We start from the raw sequence: 21,892 nt of genomic DNA on the forward strand, positions 1-21,892 counted from the left end.
GGACTGATTGCAGCTGTGAAGACTTCTCTGGATGTTTGGAATCTTTCATGGTTAATGTCTTCGAATCTGAAATCTGATGGGAGCTCGAAGTCTGCTGAATCTTCATAGGGAAACCAAACTCGAGCATCTTTTTGAAAGCCTTCATAGAAACTGCAGAACCAATCTTTGAGCAATTCGGCTGATAACTTTGCTCTAGCATCGGCCGGTGTGGATGCGTATTCTCCATATGACATACATCGGCGATGAGTGCGTTCTTCGTCATCTTCTATAATCGGCTCTAATCTTGGAAATTCAACTTCTGTGACGGATGGTCGATTAACGACTTTCGTGACTATTAGATTCAACTAAGTTTGCAGCAGCCACCATGGACCACCTGCTCCGACTACTGAGCCGACAGCTAACTTAGCCGAAGCATTATTCAGCATTTGGTACAAGTAGCCGAGGAGGATTTTGCCTAAAGGAAATTGTTTCTTTGCTTCCAAGGCTTCGGCTACGAACTGCCAGTTGGTTGTAGGGCCACAGCTTGATCCACAAAAGAGGAATTTTTCTAGCCACATTAGAAAAAAGGCCACATGTTCTCGAGGGGTGACAGAACCCTGGCCCATGTATGCTGCTACATAGCCTGACCAACCTCCTATGCTCTTGGTTTTGAAGTCGTATTGGTTCTTCATGTTCAGATTCATGGGGTTAGCTGTTGAGGTGACATCCAGACCCGTGATCATAATGATGTCTATGAGAGTTGGGGTCATCGGCCCTTGGTTGAATAAGAAGGCGTTGATGGTGTTGGACCAGAAATAAGAGGCAGCTGCCATTAGAGGTTCATCCTTGGCTAAGTTTGCTATGGTTAGGTCAAGTGCTTGGCTGATTCCGATTTCGTCCCAATGAACTCTTTTGCTAGCCGACATGCGCTTGAACCATGTAATCCAACTTTTCTCGGGTGAAGTTTTTTCTAGAGACGGCCAAGATTTAAAGGTGTTCTTCCAATGACCTAGATCTGGATTGGACAGTCTGAAAGGAATCCTATTGGTCTCACCGATGATGAACTCAGTGGGGTCGGGGTTGCCGACTGGGCCGAGAAAGTAGTGGTTTTCATGCGACAAGCTGGTAATTGCGACCAAATTGGAGAGATGCTACAAGTTCAAAGTAACCGAGAGAAGAAAGCAGTAAGAGGCGAGAGAAAACTGATCCAATGATGAAAAAGGGGATCTAGCCGATGGTAACTTACCTCAGCGTATTCGGCTGATGGTGCGGCAGATGGACTGGCGGAGATCAACATCGTCGTAGGCGGAGATCTGGCCGGAGATGAAGTTGCCTGGGGATCGCCTTGAGCGTCGGGGGAATCGCCGGAGAGAGAGAGGGTAAAGTTTTGCTTAAGCGGGGAAAACGGAAGTCACGGTGTGAGATCTCGGGGATAACGGTTAGTATTTGAAGCACTAGAGTAACAATCGGGAAAACGGCAGAGTGCGAAACTTGTTCGGAGTCGATACACGGCAAATCCGGAACATTACCAAATATCCCGGACTTGGGGAGCATGTGTTAACGACCAAATTTGGTAATATCAGCATCGGAGATGAAGATGAAATCGAAGCGGAATCGAAGATAAGGGTTTTTCCGGAAACAGAGTAAGAATCGGCTGGAGTCCGGATCGGCTACGACTGGGATCGGCTAAGTCTGAGTTGGACTGGTTAAGTGATACAGCCGATTCTGACAATACGACCCGTATGCGACATTGGGTTCGAGTTGATATGCTTCAAGATGATTGCCACGCATGGATAGAGTCCTGAGAAGGCAATTGTATCTATTAATTAGGATATTTTATGTAATTTCCTTAGAGATATGTTTGGGCAAAAGTCTGCCGCAAAGACTTATAGTATCTTAGAGTTTGTTAGAGATAAGAGTCGTGTCCAATATGGACATATCTTGTATTTCTCGGGTATAAATAGACCCCGAGCCCTATGTAATAAAAAACACACACGTTCAATACAATTTCGGCGCATCGCCACCCTTTTTGCTTTCGTTTTATTTCGACGAGTTATTGCTTTCGGGTTGAGCTGCATCGGTTTCGATCTTCAACAAGAGGTAAAACTTGTTGTGACGGCTTGTGTTCTCGAGATTAGTGCTTCCATCTTTATGATACTCTAATCTTTTTTATGTAATCCGTCAAGTTATCATATATCTTGCATAATCCTTGACAATATTGTCATTTAACCTACAATCGGCTAACATCTGTTACTAGAAGGCAGCCGGTTAGATTAAATAGCGACGTTGGCTTATATTATATAAGATATCCACCACTCTATGAAACATCCAGCGGCTTGATTGTCTAGATATTGTTCTTCTTTTCATACTTAATGTTGTATCAGTTGAGTTTGATCTATTAAGTCGTGCTTAGAATTTCAATCTCTAGCCTGCCTACTGGTTGCCGATTAGGGTAGTATCGGAGTTTCAGCCGATCTTATCTAATCCAATTGCTTTTGTTCTACATGCTCAATTAACATGTTAGATTTGTCTTTCATGTTAAGATCTTATCGCATTTAAGTATATTAGATTTCTGTTTAGTATATTCTATTTGCTTTAATATCTTAATATAAAGTAGTATCGGAGTATTAGCTGATACATGCTAGATCTATTTGATCGGTTATGCTATGAATATGTATATAATCTCATTATTAATATATATTTCGATCTAAGTGATTTATATTGTCTCGGCAAGGTGACCGATCTATCCCAATCACTTGATTCAAGTATATATTGATATAAGGATTATATATCATTGATATCTACAGCCGATCGAGTAGATTTAGTTCTGATTTGTTTCCTTAACAATTGCTGATCGATTTACATATGACATCAGCTCAAAGATAAATGATATGTCATCGGCATTTACCCGATCGGCTATCATTTATGGATTTAATCACGGTTTCTTTGTCTTTGTTTCTTGTTGATTGCAGGATAAAATCAACTGGCACTCTCATACATCCGAAGGCGAGTTTTGGACCTGCACTGGAGTTAAGCAGATCTCCCAGGCCTTGTGTTTTCCATCAACAGCGCTGCGTCGCTTCGCTGCTCAACCGCTGTTGGCTCGGCGCTGGCGGCGCCCAAGAAGCTCCTCAATGGCAGGGTCTCCATCGAGGAGCCGCGCGCCGGCGACGTCGGCGAGGAGTGCGACATGTTTGACCCGCTCTACGTTGGCTTCCGCTGCTCCGAGAACGGCCGCCCCGACGACCCCTACACCAAGTGGCGCTGGCGCTCCTTGCGCTGCTTCCATTGATTCCATTGTTGGATTGGGGCCGTCCTAGCTACCAACCGCCGCCCCCGGTCCGGTTCCGCTGCGCCCCGATGGCCACCGCCGCTCCCCTCATCCAACCGCCGCCGCTGCCATCGAGAAGGAGAGAAAAGAGAGAATATAGGGGTGGGGTCACTGACAGGTGGGCCCCACTTATTTTTTAAAACTTATTTGATGACTGGGATGTCACGTAGGCGCCACGTCAGCGAAACCGCCCTCCAAAACCGCCGAGGGAGTCAAATTGCATCGGTTTTAAGAGTTAGGGGGGTCGAGATATCCGATTTTGTGGTCAGTGGCGAAGCCAGAACAAATTGAAGGGGGTGCACCACTCAACTGTACGTGTAGCGGCACATAGAATTTTCAAGCCATGATATACAAAGCGTATGATGGAAATGTGATTAAAAATTCCTACTTAAAAATGTAAAATAAAGGGAGCCATAATAAAAGAGATACTCAGTATTGTAAGACACATCGAACCATTGAATAAGGGTGTGTTTTTGTGAGGAAAGTAGAAGAAAGCGTATGATTAATTAAATATTAATTATTTTAAACTTGGAAAATGAATTAATATAATTTTTAAAGTAACTTTTCTATAGAAGATCTTTGCAAATACACACGGTTGGGGAAGTATGTGCGCGAAAAACGAGGGATTTTTCTCCATGCTTCAAACCAACTCACCCTAAAACTGGTGGAGTATGAGTACTAGATATTAGAATGTGATAAAATTCAAAAGTTAGGGAGCTAGTGCCATAACTTCTCATATTGAAATTTTAGTACTTAGGATCAATATACAATTACTCCACTTTCCTAAATCCCAATGTAAAAGTATAATTATTTAAATCCTAAACTAGTATGTAGAACCATTAAAATAATAACTGAAATTGAACTCTATATTTAAACTTTAACTCTTTAAGGTTTGAAGTGAAGAATTCAGACAAATTGAGGAAATACGATGAGGAAGATCTATGTCCTTGCCTCTATGTCATTCACATAAGCACATACGAGAGATACACATGATCAGTAAAAAAAACAAAAGAACAAAGCAGTACGCTGATGCAGCAAATTGGGTACCAACTGAACGCGTGCGGCCAAGTGACCTCGTGGCCGTGCGTCCGTCCTGCCGCGCTTTGGCCAGCCGTCGGGGAGTGCACGTAAGTAGGGGTGGAAACGAGCCGAGCCAAGCCTGGCTCGGCTCGGCTTGCAATGGCTTGCAACAAGCTAGGCTTGGCTTGGCTCGGCTCGGTTAGGGAAACGAGCTAAAACATGAGCTCGGCTCGGCTCGTTTCCTGGCTCGAGCCAGCTCGAGCTGGCTCGCGAGCCTTCCGTTGAAGCTATATAATTTATAATCATTAAGAAAAGCAATAACAAATCATCAACATATAAAATTAAAATAACTTTATATATTAAATTCATCAAATTATAGATGATAAATTACATATTGACAAATAATAACTCCACTAGTAAATAAAATTGTCAATATAAATACATGATGGCTAGGCTCACGAGCCAAATCAAGCGGCTCGCGAGCCAGCTCGGGCTCGGCTCGTTTCAGAACCGAGCTGAAAAGGAAGCTTGGGCTTGGCTCGTTTGGCATTCAAGCCGAGCCGAGCTAAGCGAGCTCGAGCCAAGCCCGAGCCGAGCTCACAAGCCCAAGCTTTTTTTCCACCCCTACACGTAAGGGAGCTGAGAGGGGTGCACATTGGCAAAAACAGGATATCAAGCACTGTAAACAGAGATGCAGGGGGTTTCATGTGCACCCCCCCCCACCCCAGCCAATGTAACTTCGCCCCTGTTTGTGGTTTAGGGTCACGGTTTAGGGTCACGGTTTAGGGTCACGGATTAGATTCCAGTCACTTTTGAGGATCACAAAGTGAACTTATTCCTGCAGCTGCCGTGCAAGTGTAGTGGGCCGACTACACAGACGCATTCGCACGCAACGCAACACGCATCGTGTGGCATCCACGCGTAGGCGCAGCTTCCGCTTACGGAATGATTGTGTTATTTTTTTATTTTTAATAAACAGAACGAAACGGTCGGGAAATTTTAATACTCCCATTTATGAATTTAACTACTTAGTGTCAACTTCAATGTCACGCTAACAGAAATAGAAAAAATTAGATTTTGAAAACGGTAACCATCGATGAAAATATTATTATTATATTAGTTTTCCGGAAACAGTATCGGTACAGTTGGGAAATTTTCGTACCGTTTTCGCTCCTAATCTATTATGTATATGGTATGTTTTGATTCATTGTATTAAAAGGGGTTCCACTCAGATTAAGTTTTTTTTTTGGGACAGATGGAGTGGCCTCCAAGCAAGTTACTTATTGGGCTCTTCCAAGTGAAGGCAGCACAGGAGAAAAAACATATCTTTAGGAGCTTAGAGCCTTTGACAGGGGAGGAAGAGGGAAGTGAAAGGACGATGGCCCTATGCTGGGCACGACCGCTATTAGAGCAAGGATAATAGCGGGCTATTAGCCAGCTATAAACATATTTTAATGAGATAAAAGATGAGAGAGAAGAGTAGCGGGCTACAGATCTATAGTCAGCTGCAGTACGGACTGAGACCATATGTTAATAGTATAGTAAGCAACTATTATATGAATTGGCTATTAGATCGGCTATAGATAAATTGGAGTTAGTAATGGGCTATACTATTGAACTTGCTCTTAGGATCATCACAGATGCACAAGCGGTCACTCCGCGGAATCACCAACGCCGCTCTTGCTCGGTCCGAAGGAGTCCGGGGGAGACGGAGGAGAATGAATCTAAGGTTAGGGGGTTCGATATGGTGATATTTGTTTGAAGTCACCCCAGGACCCTAATTACCCATGTTTAGGTGTGTCGCCAGTATCGGGAAAGAAGACGAGGAGGTCATCAGAACTGAAAAAGGACAGGGACAAGAATCACAAGTATTTATAATAATCCAAAATCTACGAGATTTGGAGGTTGATTCTCTGGCGAATGACATTCAGCAATTCAGTTTTAATATACTCCCTCCGTTTCTATATATTTAATATTGTTGACTTTTTAGCACATGTTTAACCGTTCATCTTATTAAAAAAAATTTATGAAATATATAAAACTATATATATACATGAAAGTATATTTAACAATGAATCAAATAATAGGAAAAGAATTAATAATTACTTAATTTTTTTTAATAAAATGAATAGATAAATATATTTAAAAAAATCAACAGCGTCGAATATTTATAAACAGACAGTAGCAAACAAGCAAGGCTGAAGAGAAAAATCTACTAGACGCAAAGCGGCAAAAGTTGATGGACACAAAAAGTGCAGCTCACCTGGCGCCGGGCCCCACTCTTCCAGGCCCCTGTCCACAGGCTGCAGTTCCCAGTCAGATAAGGAGATAATCCAACCCAAAAATATCACACTTCCACATACAAGCGCACACACACTGTGCTCTGCTGCCATCGCGGCTCATCCAAAGCTATAGCTTAGCTCTGCACACCTGCAGCTCGTCGTCGGCGATGGGAGCGACCATGCAGCTCGTCGTCGGCCTCGCCGGCGTCGCCTCCTCCTCCCCCCGCCTCGCGCCACACTGCGCCGTGGCCACGGCCACCACCACCAGCAGCTGCAGCGTCAGGAAACAGAGCTGCAGCTGCTGCGGCGCCGCCCATCTGCCACGGCGGCTGCAGCACAAACAGCAGAGGAGGTGCGGGATTCGTGTCCGCGCCGTCGAGACGGACGCCGCCGCCGGCGGCGAGGCGAAGGCCGCACCGGAGGAGCCGCCGAGCGTCGACTTCGCGTTCGTCGCCGTGAGTTTTGTTCACCAATCTCTCTTATCCCGATTCAGTGATTCCTCGCTTTGGTAGTTTCGTTGGTTGATCGATGCGAAGCTCAAAAATGGGCATGGCGTGCGTGCGTGCAGCCGCGGCTGCTGCCGGACGGGACGCCGGACGTGCACTACCGGACGGCGTGCGGCGGGCAGAAGCTCCGCGACATCATGCTCGACAACTACATCGACCTCTACGGGCCTTACGTATATTACTGCGCTTAACTTTTAATTATCGTTAATTAATTGCTTCATCGCTTTGCTCTTCGTGCTGTCCTGTTGCTAGTGATGATGCTGCTGCTGCTGCAGGATAAGCTTCTGCTCAACTGCGAGGGAGGTGGAGAGTGCGGGACCTGCATCGTCGAGGTACTATACTAGGCGAGATTCAGAAATGCCAATACTGGTTTTCAACTTCTGATTAGACTTTTCAACTCATTTGATTTTTCTTCAGGTAGTTGAAGGCGGTGAACTGCTTTCCCCCAAAACTGATGTTGAGAAGGAATTGCTGAAAAGGGTTTGTTCATCACTTACCCCCGCATGACAAATCACAAACTGTATTTGATTCATTTCCTGTGTGTTCAACTGTTCATATGACCCAAAAAAATAAACATCTTTTTTGAAATATATGCATTGTTCAGAAACCAAAGACATGGAGATTGGCGTGCCAGGCTACTGTCGGCAATCCAGATTCAACTGGACAGGTATGTCTTGTGCTCCATTTCACAAGATCTCTATGCATAATTTAATTGTTGCAAATTAATGCTGCTCCTTGGCAGTTTTAATTTACACGCTGAATATATAATTCTCACACGAATTTCTGAACATTACCAATAGGCGATCTTGAAATTTGCAAGTACTTGAAAGTTTATTGCACTACTGTATTTTCAGAGTCACATCAGTAATAACGGTGTGTGTTCTTGACACCCTGATTATGCAGATGGTCATTCAGCAATTGCCGGAGTGGAAGATACATGAGTGGGACAAGTAGCTGAATTTTAACTAGCGCTGCTGTGTGGCGGCAATACAGTAGATTAATTTCACCGACCATGGAGAAAAAGAGAGAGAGCCTAGCACATGATCAGGAGAAGAAACATTGGAAGACGATTAATGCTGTACATCCAAACTCCATGTAAAATTGTATACGTCTCCTGTAGCTACCAAATGGTCAGCATGAGTGTAATCAGGGATTGAAATTCGCTAATCTCAGACCCCCACAAGCAAATATCTCGCCCAAGATTTTTGGATTTTTTTTCCAAATTAATCTTTATGAATTTGGTCAAAATTTATCCAAATTCAGTCAAATTTGTTAAAATTTTAAATAATTTCGTACAAAAATATTTTGCCCGATACCTCAGCCAGAAAGCGCGAGGGACATCGGGACGCACGACGGCCAGCTCGTGGCTCGTGCGGCAGCTATGTACGTAGGGTGGATGAAAAATATTAACCTAGTTAGGTTGTGAGCGTTGTTTTGCCATGACAAAGTTGGGATTGCATTTGCTCCATTTTATCTACAGATATAAAGTTTACAAACTACTCCCTCCGTTTCAAAATGTTTGACACCGTTGACTCTTTAGCACATGTTTGACTGTTCGTCTTATTTAAAAAAAATTTATGAAATATATACAACTATGTGTACATGAAAATATATTTAACAATGAATCAAATGATATGAGAAGAATAAGTAATTACTTAAATTTTTTTAATAAGACGAATGGTAAAACACGCACTACAAAATTAACGGTGTCAAACATTTTGAAACAGAGGGAGTAATATACAAAATTTTATATTCTATCCCTCCGTTCTAAAATATATACAAGGACAGTTTGACTTAGGCATTAAGGAGAATAGTAAAATAAATTGATGGGTAGCTGTGATCAGTTGAGAGGAGGATGTAGATGATAAAATTAAATAGGTGATTTTGAAATTGGTTAATATGAGAGAGCAGGTGTACAGTTAGCAATTTTAGGATTAATGAATTCTACATATAGCTGTATATTGGGATGGAGGCGTATGTAATATTAGAGATATCTAATTCATCAACATAAAAAATGCATTTTCCAACACACCCTGAACCAATATACACGTACTATAAATTAACGAGCACGTCAACTGGTGAGCTGAATATTCTATTTGGGTATATTGGCCGGATCAAATTAGAGGAACAAACTCATGCCTCGCCTTAGAACGTCCTCGTTTATTGTACTGTACCTATTGTCGACATATAACTTGCCATTCGGTGCACAATTATTGGCTTGCATACGCTTGTGTTATTCAACCATTCCTAGACAAGTCTCAATGGCCAAAAGTAGATCTTGTGTTCAAGTTGTTGCAACCTCTAATAAGAGAGAAGTAGATCGAGAAAGGAAAAATATGATAATTGGTTTTCTTGAGAAAGCACAAGGCATGAAGGCAAGACTAGGATCGAAGCTAAGTGGAAAGTTCAATGCATAAGAGATGTCTTGTCATGGGTGATAGGTCAACATCTCTCCCAACTTTTCTTTGAATGAAGAAAAAGTACCCATATACTGTCTTGTTTTCAGTTTTATGATGTTGTCCATTTCCTTTCCAGTTTTTATTTACCTGTTTTAAATTTGCAGGAAAAATATAGCCAAACAAGGGAGACTACTAGGTTCAACCAGTTTCAGTGGGTACTAGCACACCACACCAAAAAGAAGAAAGACCGCGGCTGTAATACTCTGAATTTCGAATTAGTATATTTCGGGGAATATTAGAATAAACGCGCAAAATTTTAACTTTTAAACCGTTGTTCGAATAGGCGATCAGGAACCGTGAACACGTAGAGCTCGCCGAGTAGTGCAAAATAGACTATAAGTTTATAGTAATCGGAGTCCGAACAAAGTCCCGGTGACCGAATTAATGTGGGCCGTTCGATCTTCATTAGCCTTTCTCTATTTAACCAACAGAAGAAAAAAAAAGAAAGGAAAAAAAAAGTATCGCTAGCAGCCAGCCCTAACCGCTCCTGCGCGCTTGCCGCCGCCGCCGTCGTCCTGGTTGCCGCCGCCGTCTTTGCATCGCCGCCACGACCATAGCCGGAGACCACAGCCGTGGTCATCCATCACAACCGGTGTTTCCTTTCTTTCTTCCCGGTGAGTTCCTGCTGCTGCTTCTTCTATCGTTGCTGATCTGCTGTTGCTGCTGCTTGTGCTGCTGCGGCTGCGTTGCTGCTGCTATTGGGTGCTGAGCCAATCTGCTGTTGCTGCTGCTTGATCAGAGAGAAGGGTACAGAGAGGTTGTACAGGAGGAAGAAGGAAAGGAAAAGGCAGAGCAACGTTGAGAAATTTCAGCGATTTCTCAAATTAGAGAAATTTGTCGCAAGGTAGCGTTCCTCCTCTGCAAAGGCAACTTCTCTTTAGTCCCTGGAAGTATAAGATTCAAGTAGAAATTGATTTGATAGCTGCTCGTGCAATTTTTTGAGGTGCTTGAATATAGGCTGAAACCGTATTTTCAATTCTGGTATTAAACCATCGGGATTCAGGTTAGTTGTCATAAATAAAGTTTGTAGTCATCGTCGATATCTTTCTAACGCTGCTGTTTTCACTCAATTCCGATAAACGGTTTGGGAGAAACAACAAAAACAGTACTGCTGACCGGGTCTGGAAATCAGGACAGCAATTTGTTTTCCTTAATCTGGGATTTTCAGAGGCATAATCTGATTTTGTGCTCAACATGAAAGTTGTATACAATTTTGTCTAGATGTCCGAAGTTATATTATTTTCTAGTTTCCGTTAGACGGTTTGTGAGTTACGCATAAAACAGTAATGGAACAACTATAGGTTATTTAATACAAATCGGTAAAAGGTTTATATGTTCTAGGTTTCGATTTTAGTAAATATCCCTTGTAACCATCGTTAGTTGAATATAGTGGTTTATGCGTAGTTTTTCTTCACAGGTGTGGAGGGTTCCAACGTTGGAGGAGTTAAGTCGGAGTATCGAAGGAGTTAAGGCAAGTACAAGACGGACCTGTGTGATGGATAAACTGTGTTACTTTGTTTGATTTCATTTACCCAATTATTATTCGAAGCTTCCTATTATCAATTGTGTGGTTTTGGTATTATGATACATATTCATATTTCACTTTATGTTCAAGTTCACGACGTTATTCATGTTTCATTTCTCCGGAAGTTTTTGTTTACGTTATTTAAGTACCATGCGTAGTCATGGGAGTGCAATTTGAATCTTTTTTGTTTACATTATTCAAGTACCATGCGTAGCCATGGGAGTGCAATTTGGATCTTTATTCATGATCCTTGAGAAGCGCTGATCACGCTTGCTCGGCTTACCGGTAATGCTAAGAGGATATTCACACCTGCTCGGGAGGGAACTACTACTTTTTGCCTCCTTCGTATTAAATTAAAAGAAATCAAATGTTTCATATTGGTTTCTTCTTGCATTAAACATGTGTATATTTTACTAGTTCAATATTATACTTGCTGAGTATTCTTTACTCACTCTTGTGTTTAATTTGGTTTTTAGGTACCTAATGATATTGATCGGCATGGGACAGGAGTAGCACCCTTGGACTACACATTATTATTGCACACTACTGAAATTTAGTTTTAGACTATGTTTCTGCCTAGCATAAGTTTTGTGTAGAACTTGTAAAGGTCATTTAAAGTTCCGGTCCATAGTTTCACGGGGAATTCATGGAGCTAGGATGGTTTGGATTGTGTGGGTTATATCGTTATTGAGTATCTTATAACTGCCTGTCGTGGATGTCCGTATTTTTAGGGGAGACTCTACCGAAATTTCTAATAATTTTGGGAGTTAGTGGTTTTTAGTGTTTTTGGTGTGGCACTCTAGGTACATGGTTACCTGGGGTGTTACAGCGGCAAATGATTCTATTAATACAATGCTAGTCCTAGGCCTAATAAGAGATACTTCCTCCGTTTCGTATTATAAGACTTTCTAGCATTGCTCACATTCATATATATGTTAATGAATCTAGGCATATATATGTGTTTAGATTCATTACCATCTATATGAATGTGGGCAATGCTAGAAAGTCTTATAATATGAAATGGAGGGAGTATCTATCTTTTCAATGTTTTTCCATCTATGAGATTCTACTATAAAGAAGACTGCACGAGGGAAAGGCAAAAAATGAATGATGTTATGTAATCTTAATTGTTTGACTTTTGAATACACGATTATGCATGAGAGTAGTAGAAGGAAAGAATATCTTTTTGTGCATCATGTCCAGACGACCATGAAACTTGATACTTTTATACTCAAATTGTTGTTGGCCTGGATGCTTGTGATTCACTTGGATATGCTAAGACCCTTAACTCATTGCTTTGGTAATCTTAATTGTTGATTTGTTATTGATCTGGATGTTGTTGCTGAAAATTTTTCATTATGAGTACATATGGTGCCATTTTTACCCTATCATGTCTAAATGATGCCAGAATTTGTTCTCAGATTGTAGATTGTATGATGCCAATTGTTTCCTTTTTAAAAAATCAATTTCACAAAACTATAGGTATATGTTGACCAAACTATATTACAAAACAACATATTTTAGAATTTAAATCCCTAGCACCATTGTTATATTGGAGCTATAAACATTGTAGTTTTGTGACTAAATTGGTTCTAAATCTGTAGTTTTGTGATAGTTTTATTACTAAATATGTAGTTTTGTGACTAGATTGGTTCTAAATCTGTAGTTTCATTATAATTTTATTACTGAATATATAGTTTTGTGACACTCTATATTAAATGTGTACTTTTGTGATAAATTTGCTGTTAAATACGTAATTGTGTGATACACTAACTTAAATGAGAGAATCTATTCTATACCACTGAATTTGTTTGGGTTCAATAATTTGCCATCGACATTGTCTCTTTCTATAATATACCGACGACTTTATCAATTGTTCTACAATACGCCATTGGGCTAGGTCTTCTTTCCAAAAATACCCAAAGTACCCTTAGAGACATAAGATTAACAATTGATATATCTCATTAGAAGTTTCAAAAAAATATGAAAACTTTTATGTTGCCTCCTTACACAACATGGAAGTTTGTGTACAAGTTTCAAGTTTTTTTTGGTATATTTAGTTTTTAGAAAAAATATTTTTATGTGGTATATGAGAGAGAATTTCCTTATACAAGAGATAATAGCACAAAAAATATCTTATGTAGTCTATGAAATATGATATATATTAAAAACAACAATAAAAAGTATTTATAAAGCATATAGAAAATAAATTATATTTTCTTTTTAAAAAATAGACATGTAAAGAACTTAAAACTTGTATACAAATTTTCATGTTGAGTAAGGAGGCGACATAAAAGTTTTTATATTTTCTTGAAACTTCTAATGAGATAACCTTATATGTCCATAAGGGTATTTTGGGTATTTTTGAAAAGAAGGCCTAGCCCAATAGCGTATTGTAGAACAATTGAAAAAGTCGTCGGTATATTTTAGAAAGCGACAATGTCGATGGTACTCATTGAACTCGAACAAAATCAGTGGTATTTAATAGATTCTCTCGAGTTAAATCTACAGATTTGTGATAGTTTAGTCATAGTATCTGTAGGTTTGAGAAATTTTCTCTTTTTTCCCAAATTTGATTACATGATATCAAAATATGTTCTCATATTGTACAACTTGGATGCTGAAGCATCAAGCCCCTGTTGTTAATTTTGGTAATTAACGATAAGTTGTGGACTAACTATTTTATTTGATTTGAATGGGATAATTTGAGTTAGGACAACAAGATGTGTATGCCAAGGGTGATTATGGCAGATTAAAATTGATGGCACAAAAAAACCAAGATGAAGTTGATAAATCTAGCGTTTTGTTTTTATTGATTGACATGTTGGGTACTCAACTTTGCTAGGTTTTCTTTCTAGCTTTGTTGTACTAGTGTACTATCAAGAGGGATAGTAATCCTCGCAAAGAAGTGGTCAAAATACCATATTAGTGCATATGTATGAGGGTATCTTTGTTTTGGCTTTGGTCCCTTGCTTTTCTTTGGAGGTTGGACAGACCGAGATACTGGGCCAGTCGGTCTGGGCTGGTCCAGAAGGTTGGCTAGCCCTTTTGGACAAGGCCAGACGGACCAAGCTCCAGGGCCAAATCGGTCCAGGGATGTCCAAAAGCTATGTCCGGTCCCAGGGCATATATGGCCACATGGGTGCCTTTATAAGTCTTTTTTTCTCAAAATTAGATGACACGAGAGATGATAATTGTTATCTAGCTGTTCTGACAGTGACAAACAAATGTTGCTTCCTTAAAAAGGACTTAATCAAGGGGACAATGGTAGGCAGTGGATTTTAAACTCTCGAGGGATACCCTTCGTTGTTTGCGTATCACTTAAATAGTTATGAAAAATTAAGAAAATGTATGAACATGTGATATACCACTCCATAAACATGCAAGTTAAAATTCAACATCTACATATCACAACGAGAAAAACAAATTTGATTGTGAATATATGTTAACTAGTTGTAGTTTAATTTATTTTTTTCGTTGCGAGATGTAAAAGTTGAATTTAAACTTACATATTTGTGAAGTGATATATCACATGCTAATACATCTTCTCAAATATTTTTAATTTTTCTCATAACCATCTCAGTGACATAAAAATAATGAGCGGACATTTCCAGATCAAAGTAGTTACCCGACATTGGTACAGTGGTGCAATTTATCAATGCATGTGCATGTGTTCCACAAACTGTTCGTTTCTTTGCCAACGCCTCCAAATCCAAGGCTCCAAATCTCCAACTACCGAGCCGTGTGCCAGCGAGCCTGTGACTGAGCAGAGTGCCAGAGAGCACCGAGGAGTCGCGGCGCACCGGCGATGGGCACGGCGCCGGCGCCGGCGCACGTCCTCGTGTTCCCGTGGCCGATTCAGGGCCACCTCAACGTCATGCTCCACCTCGCCGTGGCGCTCGCCGGCGCCGGCGTCCACGTCACCTTCCTCCACACCGACTACAACCTCCGCCGCCTTGGCGCCGCCGCCGCCGCCGCGGTGGCCTCGCCATGGCTCCGGTTCATGTCCGTCACGGACGGCCTCCCCGACGACCACCCCCGCACGGTGGCCAACCTCGGGGAGATCAGCCGCTCCCTCCATACGGCTGGCCGCGCCGCGTACCGTGCTCTGCTCGCCTCGTCGTCGCAGCTGGTCCCCGCGGACGCAGCTGGCGGCGGCGCCTTCCCGCCGGTGACCACCGTCGTGGCGGACGCCCTCCTGCCGTTCGCCATCGACGTCGCCGAGGAGCTCGGCGTGCCCGCGCTGGCCTTCCGCACGGCGAGCGCGTGTAGCTTCTTGGCGTACATGTCCGTGCCGAGGCTTGTCGAGCTCGGCGAGCTGCCGTTCCCTCCGGGCGGCGACCTCGACGAGCCGGTGCGTGGCGTTCCGGGCATGGAGGGATTCCTACGCCGGCGAGATCTCCCGAGTCCTTGCCGCCATCACGGTGCCAACAACAACGACGACGCCGCGGCCCTGCTGGGACGTCTGGCCGACGCCGCCGTGCACTGCAGCAAGGCACGTGCGTTGATACTCAACACCGCCGCGTCGCTGGAGGCGCCAGCGCTGGCGCACATCGCGCCGCGCATGCGCGACGTCTTCGCCGTCGGTCCTCTCCACGCCATGTCGCCCGCCCCGGCGGCGGCCACCAGCCTGTGGCGCGCGGACGATGGCTGCATGGCGTGGCTCGACTGCCAAGCCGACCGGTCCGTCGTGTACGTCAGCCTGGGGAGCCTCACCGTCATCTCGCCGGAGCAGTTCACGGAGTTCCTGTCCGGGCTCGTCGCCGCCGGCAACCCGTTCCTCTGGGTGCTCCGGCCGGACATGGTCACGGCGAGGCGGCGGCACGCCGACCTCCAAGAATCTGTCACGGCGGCGGCGGGAGACAGCAAGGCGCGCGTCGTGGGGTGGGCGCCGCAGCGGGACGTGCTGCGCCACCGCGCCGTGGGGTGCTTCCTGACGCACGCCGGCTGGAACTCGACGCTGGAGGCCGCCGTCGAGGGCGTGCCGACGGTGTGCTGGCCGTTCTTCACCGACCAGCAGATCAACAGCCGGTTCGTGGGCGGCGTGTGGAGGACGGGGCTGGACATGAAGGACGTGTGCGACGCCGCCGTCGTGGCGAGGATGGTGAGGGAGGCGATGGAGTCCGGCGAGATCAGGGCGTCGGCTCAGTCGGTGGCGCGGCAGTTGAGGAGGGACGTCGCCGAGGGTGGCTCGTCGGCGATGGAGCTGAAGAGGCTCGTCGGCTTCATCGGGGAGCTCGCCACGCCAATCCAACACGCCAAATCCGAATCCGAAGTGTAGTGCGTTGGCCTCTCCCTCAGCTTTCCACAGCCACAAGAACTCAAATCAGTGGCGGAGATAGCTCCTGGGCAGGTCGGGCAGCCGCTCGGGCTCTGCTGCTGCCGTCTCCATTGTCGTTAGCTGCCGGCACGTACATAAATCGGTTGGTCCCAGTCCCTCGCGCTTTACGACAGTACTGGCTCCGCCACTGACTCAAATCTAAATGAAACTCTAGACTCCAGAGTGAGAACACAAATAAGTACTCCCTCCATCTCACAATGTAAGAATCCATCTCACAATATAAGCGATTTTGAGTTTTTCTCGTAACATTTGATCACTTGTCTTATTTAATTTTTTTTGCAAATATAAAAAATAAAAAGTTGTGCTTAAAGTACTATAGATAATAAAGTAAGTCACAAATAAAATAAATAATAATTTCAAAAAAATTTGAATAAGACGAGTGGTCAAATGTTGCAAGCAAAAACTCAAAATCCCTTATATTATAGGACGGAGGGAATACGTTCAGAGCATAGATTAGATTTTTTTTCCTCCCACATTTGTATTTGAAACTTTCTATGGTAATAGATATATATTGTACCAATATTGGTAATTTTTCACGACTTATTATAACTTTTGCATGTATTTGAAGAAAGAAAAAAGAGTCATCCCTTGAGGAGGAAAAAAACATTTTCTCGATTAGTGTTGTGTATATCAATAAGAAAGAGACTCAAGATGCATATACTCCTCTGTTTTATAATATAATAACTTATTTTGGTTTGTCTTAAATCAAACTTTTTTAATGTTTATCTAACATTATAGAAAAATATAGTAGCATTTTTAACACAAAATAAATATACTATAAAGTATATATTCAATGGTGAATTTAATGAAACTATTTTGGTATTGTATATCTTTCTACTTTTTTTATAAACTTCATCAAACATGAGAAGTCCATCCTAGAAAAAAGAAATCTGGCTGAAATAAAAATAATTCAGTTTTAAACACACCTTTGTATGTATGAAGTTGTACTAATAAGTTAATTATTGGTTAATGCCACCTTTACATGCACATTGGGAATGTTCTTTAACTACCTTCGTCCCACTATACAAGAGATTATTCTATTTTTTTTAGAGAGATTAAGATAGTAACAAAAGAAAGTAGAATTCTCCCATTAAATATGTGTTGGTCATGGGGGATGGATCGTTGAATGTAAGATAAATAAAAATTAAATTAGAACTAGTTGACGTGGCTACTAACATATTAAATTATCTTATATTATAGGAAAGAAAAAGGTGAAATGTCTTATCTTATGGGATGGACGAAGGAAACTCTTATGACATCCACAATGTGGTGCAAAAATATTCCATAAGTAATATGATATTTCACTCAACCACTATTATGCGACTAGTCCATATAAAGAAAATAATAAAAGATATACATATGCACATAGACTATCCATATGAAATAAATAATATTATTTATCTCTACTTTTTTCTTTTTTTCTAATGCTATCTTGTATTTATATATGTGAGGATTGGGTATAGTTAAAGTTTATGTATGTGGTCCATCTATATGAATCATTTTTATCATATACTACCTCTATTTTTTTAATAGATGACGCCGTTAATTTTTTATCACACGTTGGACCATTCATCTTATTTAAAAAATTAAGTAATTATTATTTTTTTTCATTGCAAGTCATTTTATCACTTAAAATACTTTAATCATGATTTACATTTTATACGTTTACATCAAAATTTTGAATAGGATGAATGGTCAAACATGTATTTAAAAATAACGGTATTATCTATTAAAAAAAGGCCAAAGTATACTGGTGATGTGTTAAATTTGAAAATATATTTTTTTTCATAATTTGCGTTTATATACATGGGTGGTGAGGTATATCAAAAATATACCTATTCCGCGAGTTGGAGATGCCGGATGCAGGAGCGAGACGATACCGCAGACCGGCGGCACGGGAGCACGGTACCACAGCATGGGAGTGCGGGACCGGTTGGGTCGCGCAGACCAGGGCTGCGGTACCGAGTTGGTCCCATGCGGTGGCTGTGCGCGTTCCTGTAGCCCGCGGGACCGGCTGCCGGCGTGGCCGGTCACGCAGAGTGGTGGCCTGGGACCAAAGCGGTCCCGCACTACCAAGCTGCGGCACCGAGCCGGTCCCTTGGGGCTTCGGTGCCGCTTTCCTAACACGCGAGATCGCACGCTCTCCGCATCTCCATTGCGCGGGACCGTACCAAAAGTTATTTTTATCCGCCGAAAGTTATTTTATCCCATGGCTCTGGCTCCATGTGACATCCTCAGGCACAAACAAAGGAGAGAGTGATTCTCTCCTCTAGTCCTAGATTTTTTTTTCACGTGTTGCCTGCCGAAAATTTTTTGTTGTCTGGTTATAGAGCCTACTCGTCGAGTGCCTATAAAAGGAACGTTACGAAACGAAAGAAGCAGACTCAAGTATAGCATGTAACTCATATTCGTAGAGTTTATCATTGGTGTAAACTTCAATAGGTTAGTGCGCTTGGCAAATTCACAGGCCCTATCTTGTGGTATGAACTGAGAACGCGATGATTTATGGTGCGTATTGGGGGCCGGCTTACCATAAGATAATGTCGTGAATTCGCCAAGCATTCAAACCCACTGAAGTGTTGTGTAAAGGTAAATATTTGGAAGTGTTCGTGAAGGAAAGGCAGGTAAATATTTCGAATTTATTTATTTAGAAACATAGCTGACACATGAAAAAGTTTTAACACACAACATTACAGATTAGTTCGAACAAGCAAAATATAAAATCATTCTACTCATTAGCCTCATCATCGAAATTTCTTGATGTGGTAGTGTCTTTTTTCTTTCCCTTTCTTCTAGCACCAGCTAGAGATCTGCGTCCTGACAACGATAATCTTTCAGGTGAATGTCGCTCACGGACAAACCTACATGCCACCTCAACACCGCTGAAATCAACGTGCCCGTAATCTTGGGTCGGCTGAGTTATTGGAAGCGGGTCATCAAGCTGCGACGGTCCTAACTAGTGCTGTGCTATTGACGACCCCCAACCGTAGCTACATGGTTCTCCGTATGACTGTGTGCTGCCAGCATATCCCATCATTTGTTCGGCGGTGTACATTCCTACAAAACATTGAATCCAAAGTTGTAGTGTACACACATACTGGAACTAAAATATTTTGTAGTAAATTATAATTTGTACCTGTTGTTTGTGGTTGCATGATAGGTGGTTGACTTAACAAACAATCTCCTTGGCCTAACATCTCCAAAAAAAAGCTTGGTCCTTGTGGTTGTGCGCTTTTATTTATGGACATTTGGTACATCCCCTGTAGGTGTAGCGCTAATTTAATATAGCAACATAAAGATCGTCAAAAATAAAACACATTATGTATGAACTAGTGTTGTATGTGGAAACTTCATGCCACTGATCGTTCATACCCGTTGGAAACATGGGCATGTTAACTTAAGGTACACCTGCAAAAATAAGCAAATATGTTTGTGACTCAGTAAATTACAAAATGATGAATATTAACATGTGTGTTTATTGAACTACCGAAAAACGTTGTGTACCCTACAAGGAACTACGAGCTTCCATCTTCTATACGCATCGAGGGAACCATTTGGCTGGATCCTGCGAACCGCGCAAACCCTCCCTGCCATTCACTAGTGGTACTTGCATGCGGAATAGAAGGGATCACTGATGTACTACCTACAATAATCTCTATAGGTGAATATTGAATTCTGAAAGTGTCAATTAGGCCTAAAGGGGGGTGAATAGGCTAATTCAAAAATTCAATTAAAAGCGGAAGCAGTAATTTTCGGATATTTCCGAAATTTTCGGATATATCCGAAAATTTTCGAAGTCAGCACAAACAGCAAAGTAAATCCTAGATCTAGCTGCCTACAACAAGAATATGCTAGCACAAACAGCAACTAGACCTGTAGCGGCTCAAACAAGCAAAGCTAGTGGAGAGGGAGGAAGTAAAGTCACCAAAGATGAAGCTCACAAGGTTGTTCCCGAAGTTCGAATCCTTGAGGGGATTCTACTCTCCGTTGAGGAGCTCACTAAGAGCCGGGTCTTAGCTAACCCTTTCCTTAAGAGGTTGCACTAAGCACTCCTCCTTCCACTAAGGGTATCTCTTCCCTTTCGGAGGTGAGATCCGACCTTCACAAACTTCTCCTGGCCAACCACAAGTAGATCGGTGGCTCGGGAGCGACACCTAGCCGCCTAGGAGTCCTCAACCTCCAAGAATAACAAATGAAGCAAAGAACTCCCAGAGATGATGAAAGTGCTCACAAATCTTCACGAAGTCAACAACAAGCACTCCCACAAACTCGAATCCACAACTCTCACACACACACCAAATCCAAATCGAACACGGGTGAGAGGAGAAACAAGAAAACAAGGCTCAAAAGTGCAAGAGAGAGAGCAAGCCAAGGGCACAAATGATTGGAATGGAACCAGCAGCCCTCACAAGTGAGGGGAGGGGGCTATTTATAGCCACAGCCCAGATTCTGCCCGTTATGCACAATAATTGAGATTTTCGGATATTCCGAAAGATTTTCGGACATGTCCGAAAATTCCAGCTCAGCACCAACAGCAAAGTCAACGAAGGATTTTTCGGACATTCCGAAAACTTTTCGGACAAGTCCGAAAATTTCCAGTACCAACAACATCCTTCTGGATGTTCTCGGAAAAGTCCGAAAATAACTTTCGGACAAGTCCGATAATATACAGAAGCGAAATTGACTCTACTGTCCGAAAATCAGTTTCGGACAAGTCCGAAAATATACGGAACCACTTTTGCCTTCGCAGTCTTTTTCGGAAAGTCCGAAAATCACTTTCGGACATATCCGAAAATTTAGCGAAAATCTGGTTCTATGTGTTTTCGGAAAGTCCGAAAATGAGTTTCGGAAAACTCCAAAAAAATCCAGAACACACCAAACTGAGAAACACTTTTTTAAAAATAGATTTTGAGCACTTTGATCACTCCTCGTATGTCAATGCATCATCCCTCTTAATAGTGCGGCTTTCCTATTAACTCAAGGAAACGAAAACGTACAAAATACCATTTGCTCATTTGCCGCATCACATCACATCAACGTATTCGGCGGGATATGCATTACGCTAACTCATTGAGGACATAACAACCTTCACATTTGCTTAAATAAAAATGTTAGTCCTCTCTAATCGCATTGTAATTAATCACCAAAATCATTAGGGGCCTAGATGCACTTTCAAATTCAAAAATAGCACCAGTTTTGTTCAGAAAACAAAAGGCAAAACCACCACCTAATTTTGGTATATTCCAAAAATTAGTCCATAAAAATAGTGTGTATTGTACTTTTAAGTCCCTAAATTAAATTAGCATTGGGTACAACAATTAATTCTATAAGTTAGGCCACTTGTACTTAAAAAATTGTGCATGAAAAAGAGCTAAATTTTTGGACAATTTTCATAATAATACGTAGAGCTTTTAGTTTAATTTAGAGAAAGGTTGCCATAACTATAATG

At 42.2% G+C, this 21,892-nt stretch overlaps 2 protein-coding genes and 2 long non-coding RNA genes across 4 annotated transcripts; 3 read left to right on the plus strand and 1 right to left on the minus strand.

Moving 5' to 3' along the window:
* Positions 1-6,657: 6,657 nt before the first annotated feature.
* On the plus strand, positions 6,658-8,306 carry LOC4343262 (photosynthetic NDH subunit of subcomplex B 3, chloroplastic). Its single transcript, XM_015790273.3, has 6 exons — positions 6,658-7,067; positions 7,181-7,291; positions 7,394-7,450; positions 7,536-7,598; positions 7,723-7,785; positions 8,022-8,306. The coding sequence occupies exons 1-6, from the start codon at positions 6,780-6,782 to the stop codon at positions 8,070-8,072; spliced, it is 633 nt and encodes a 210-aa protein (XP_015645759.1). The 5' UTR covers positions 6,658-6,779; the 3' UTR covers positions 8,073-8,306.
* Positions 8,307-10,024: 1,718 nt separating this feature from the next.
* On the plus strand, positions 10,025-11,809 carry LOC107281554 (uncharacterized). Its single transcript, XR_001547401.3, has 4 exons — positions 10,025-10,191; positions 10,317-10,421; positions 10,995-11,048; positions 11,579-11,809. It is a non-coding gene; the product is annotated as an uncharacterized lncRNA (long non-coding RNA).
* A 2,738-nt stretch (positions 11,810-14,547) lies between these two features.
* On the plus strand, positions 14,548-16,691 carry LOC9267967 (myricetin 3-O-rhamnoside 1,2-glucosyltransferase UGT709G2). The gene has a single exon (XM_015790883.3). The coding sequence runs from the start codon at positions 14,911-14,913 to the stop codon at positions 16,381-16,383; it is 1,473 nt and encodes a 490-aa protein (XP_015646369.1). The 5' UTR covers positions 14,548-14,910; the 3' UTR covers positions 16,384-16,691.
* A 2,391-nt stretch (positions 16,692-19,082) lies between these two features.
* On the minus strand, positions 19,083-21,278 carry LOC136357150 (uncharacterized). Its single transcript, XR_010742283.1, has 3 exons — positions 19,816-21,278; positions 19,580-19,703; positions 19,083-19,500 (listed from the first exon to the last, which is right to left on the minus strand). It is a non-coding gene; the product is annotated as an uncharacterized lncRNA (long non-coding RNA).
* Positions 21,279-21,892: the final 614 nt, after the last annotated feature.

Source organism: Oryza sativa, chromosome 7 (genome assembly GCF_034140825.1).
Source record: "Oryza sativa Japonica Group chromosome 7, ASM3414082v1".
NCBI classification, from domain to species: domain Eukaryota; kingdom Viridiplantae; phylum Streptophyta; class Magnoliopsida; order Poales; family Poaceae; genus Oryza; species Oryza sativa.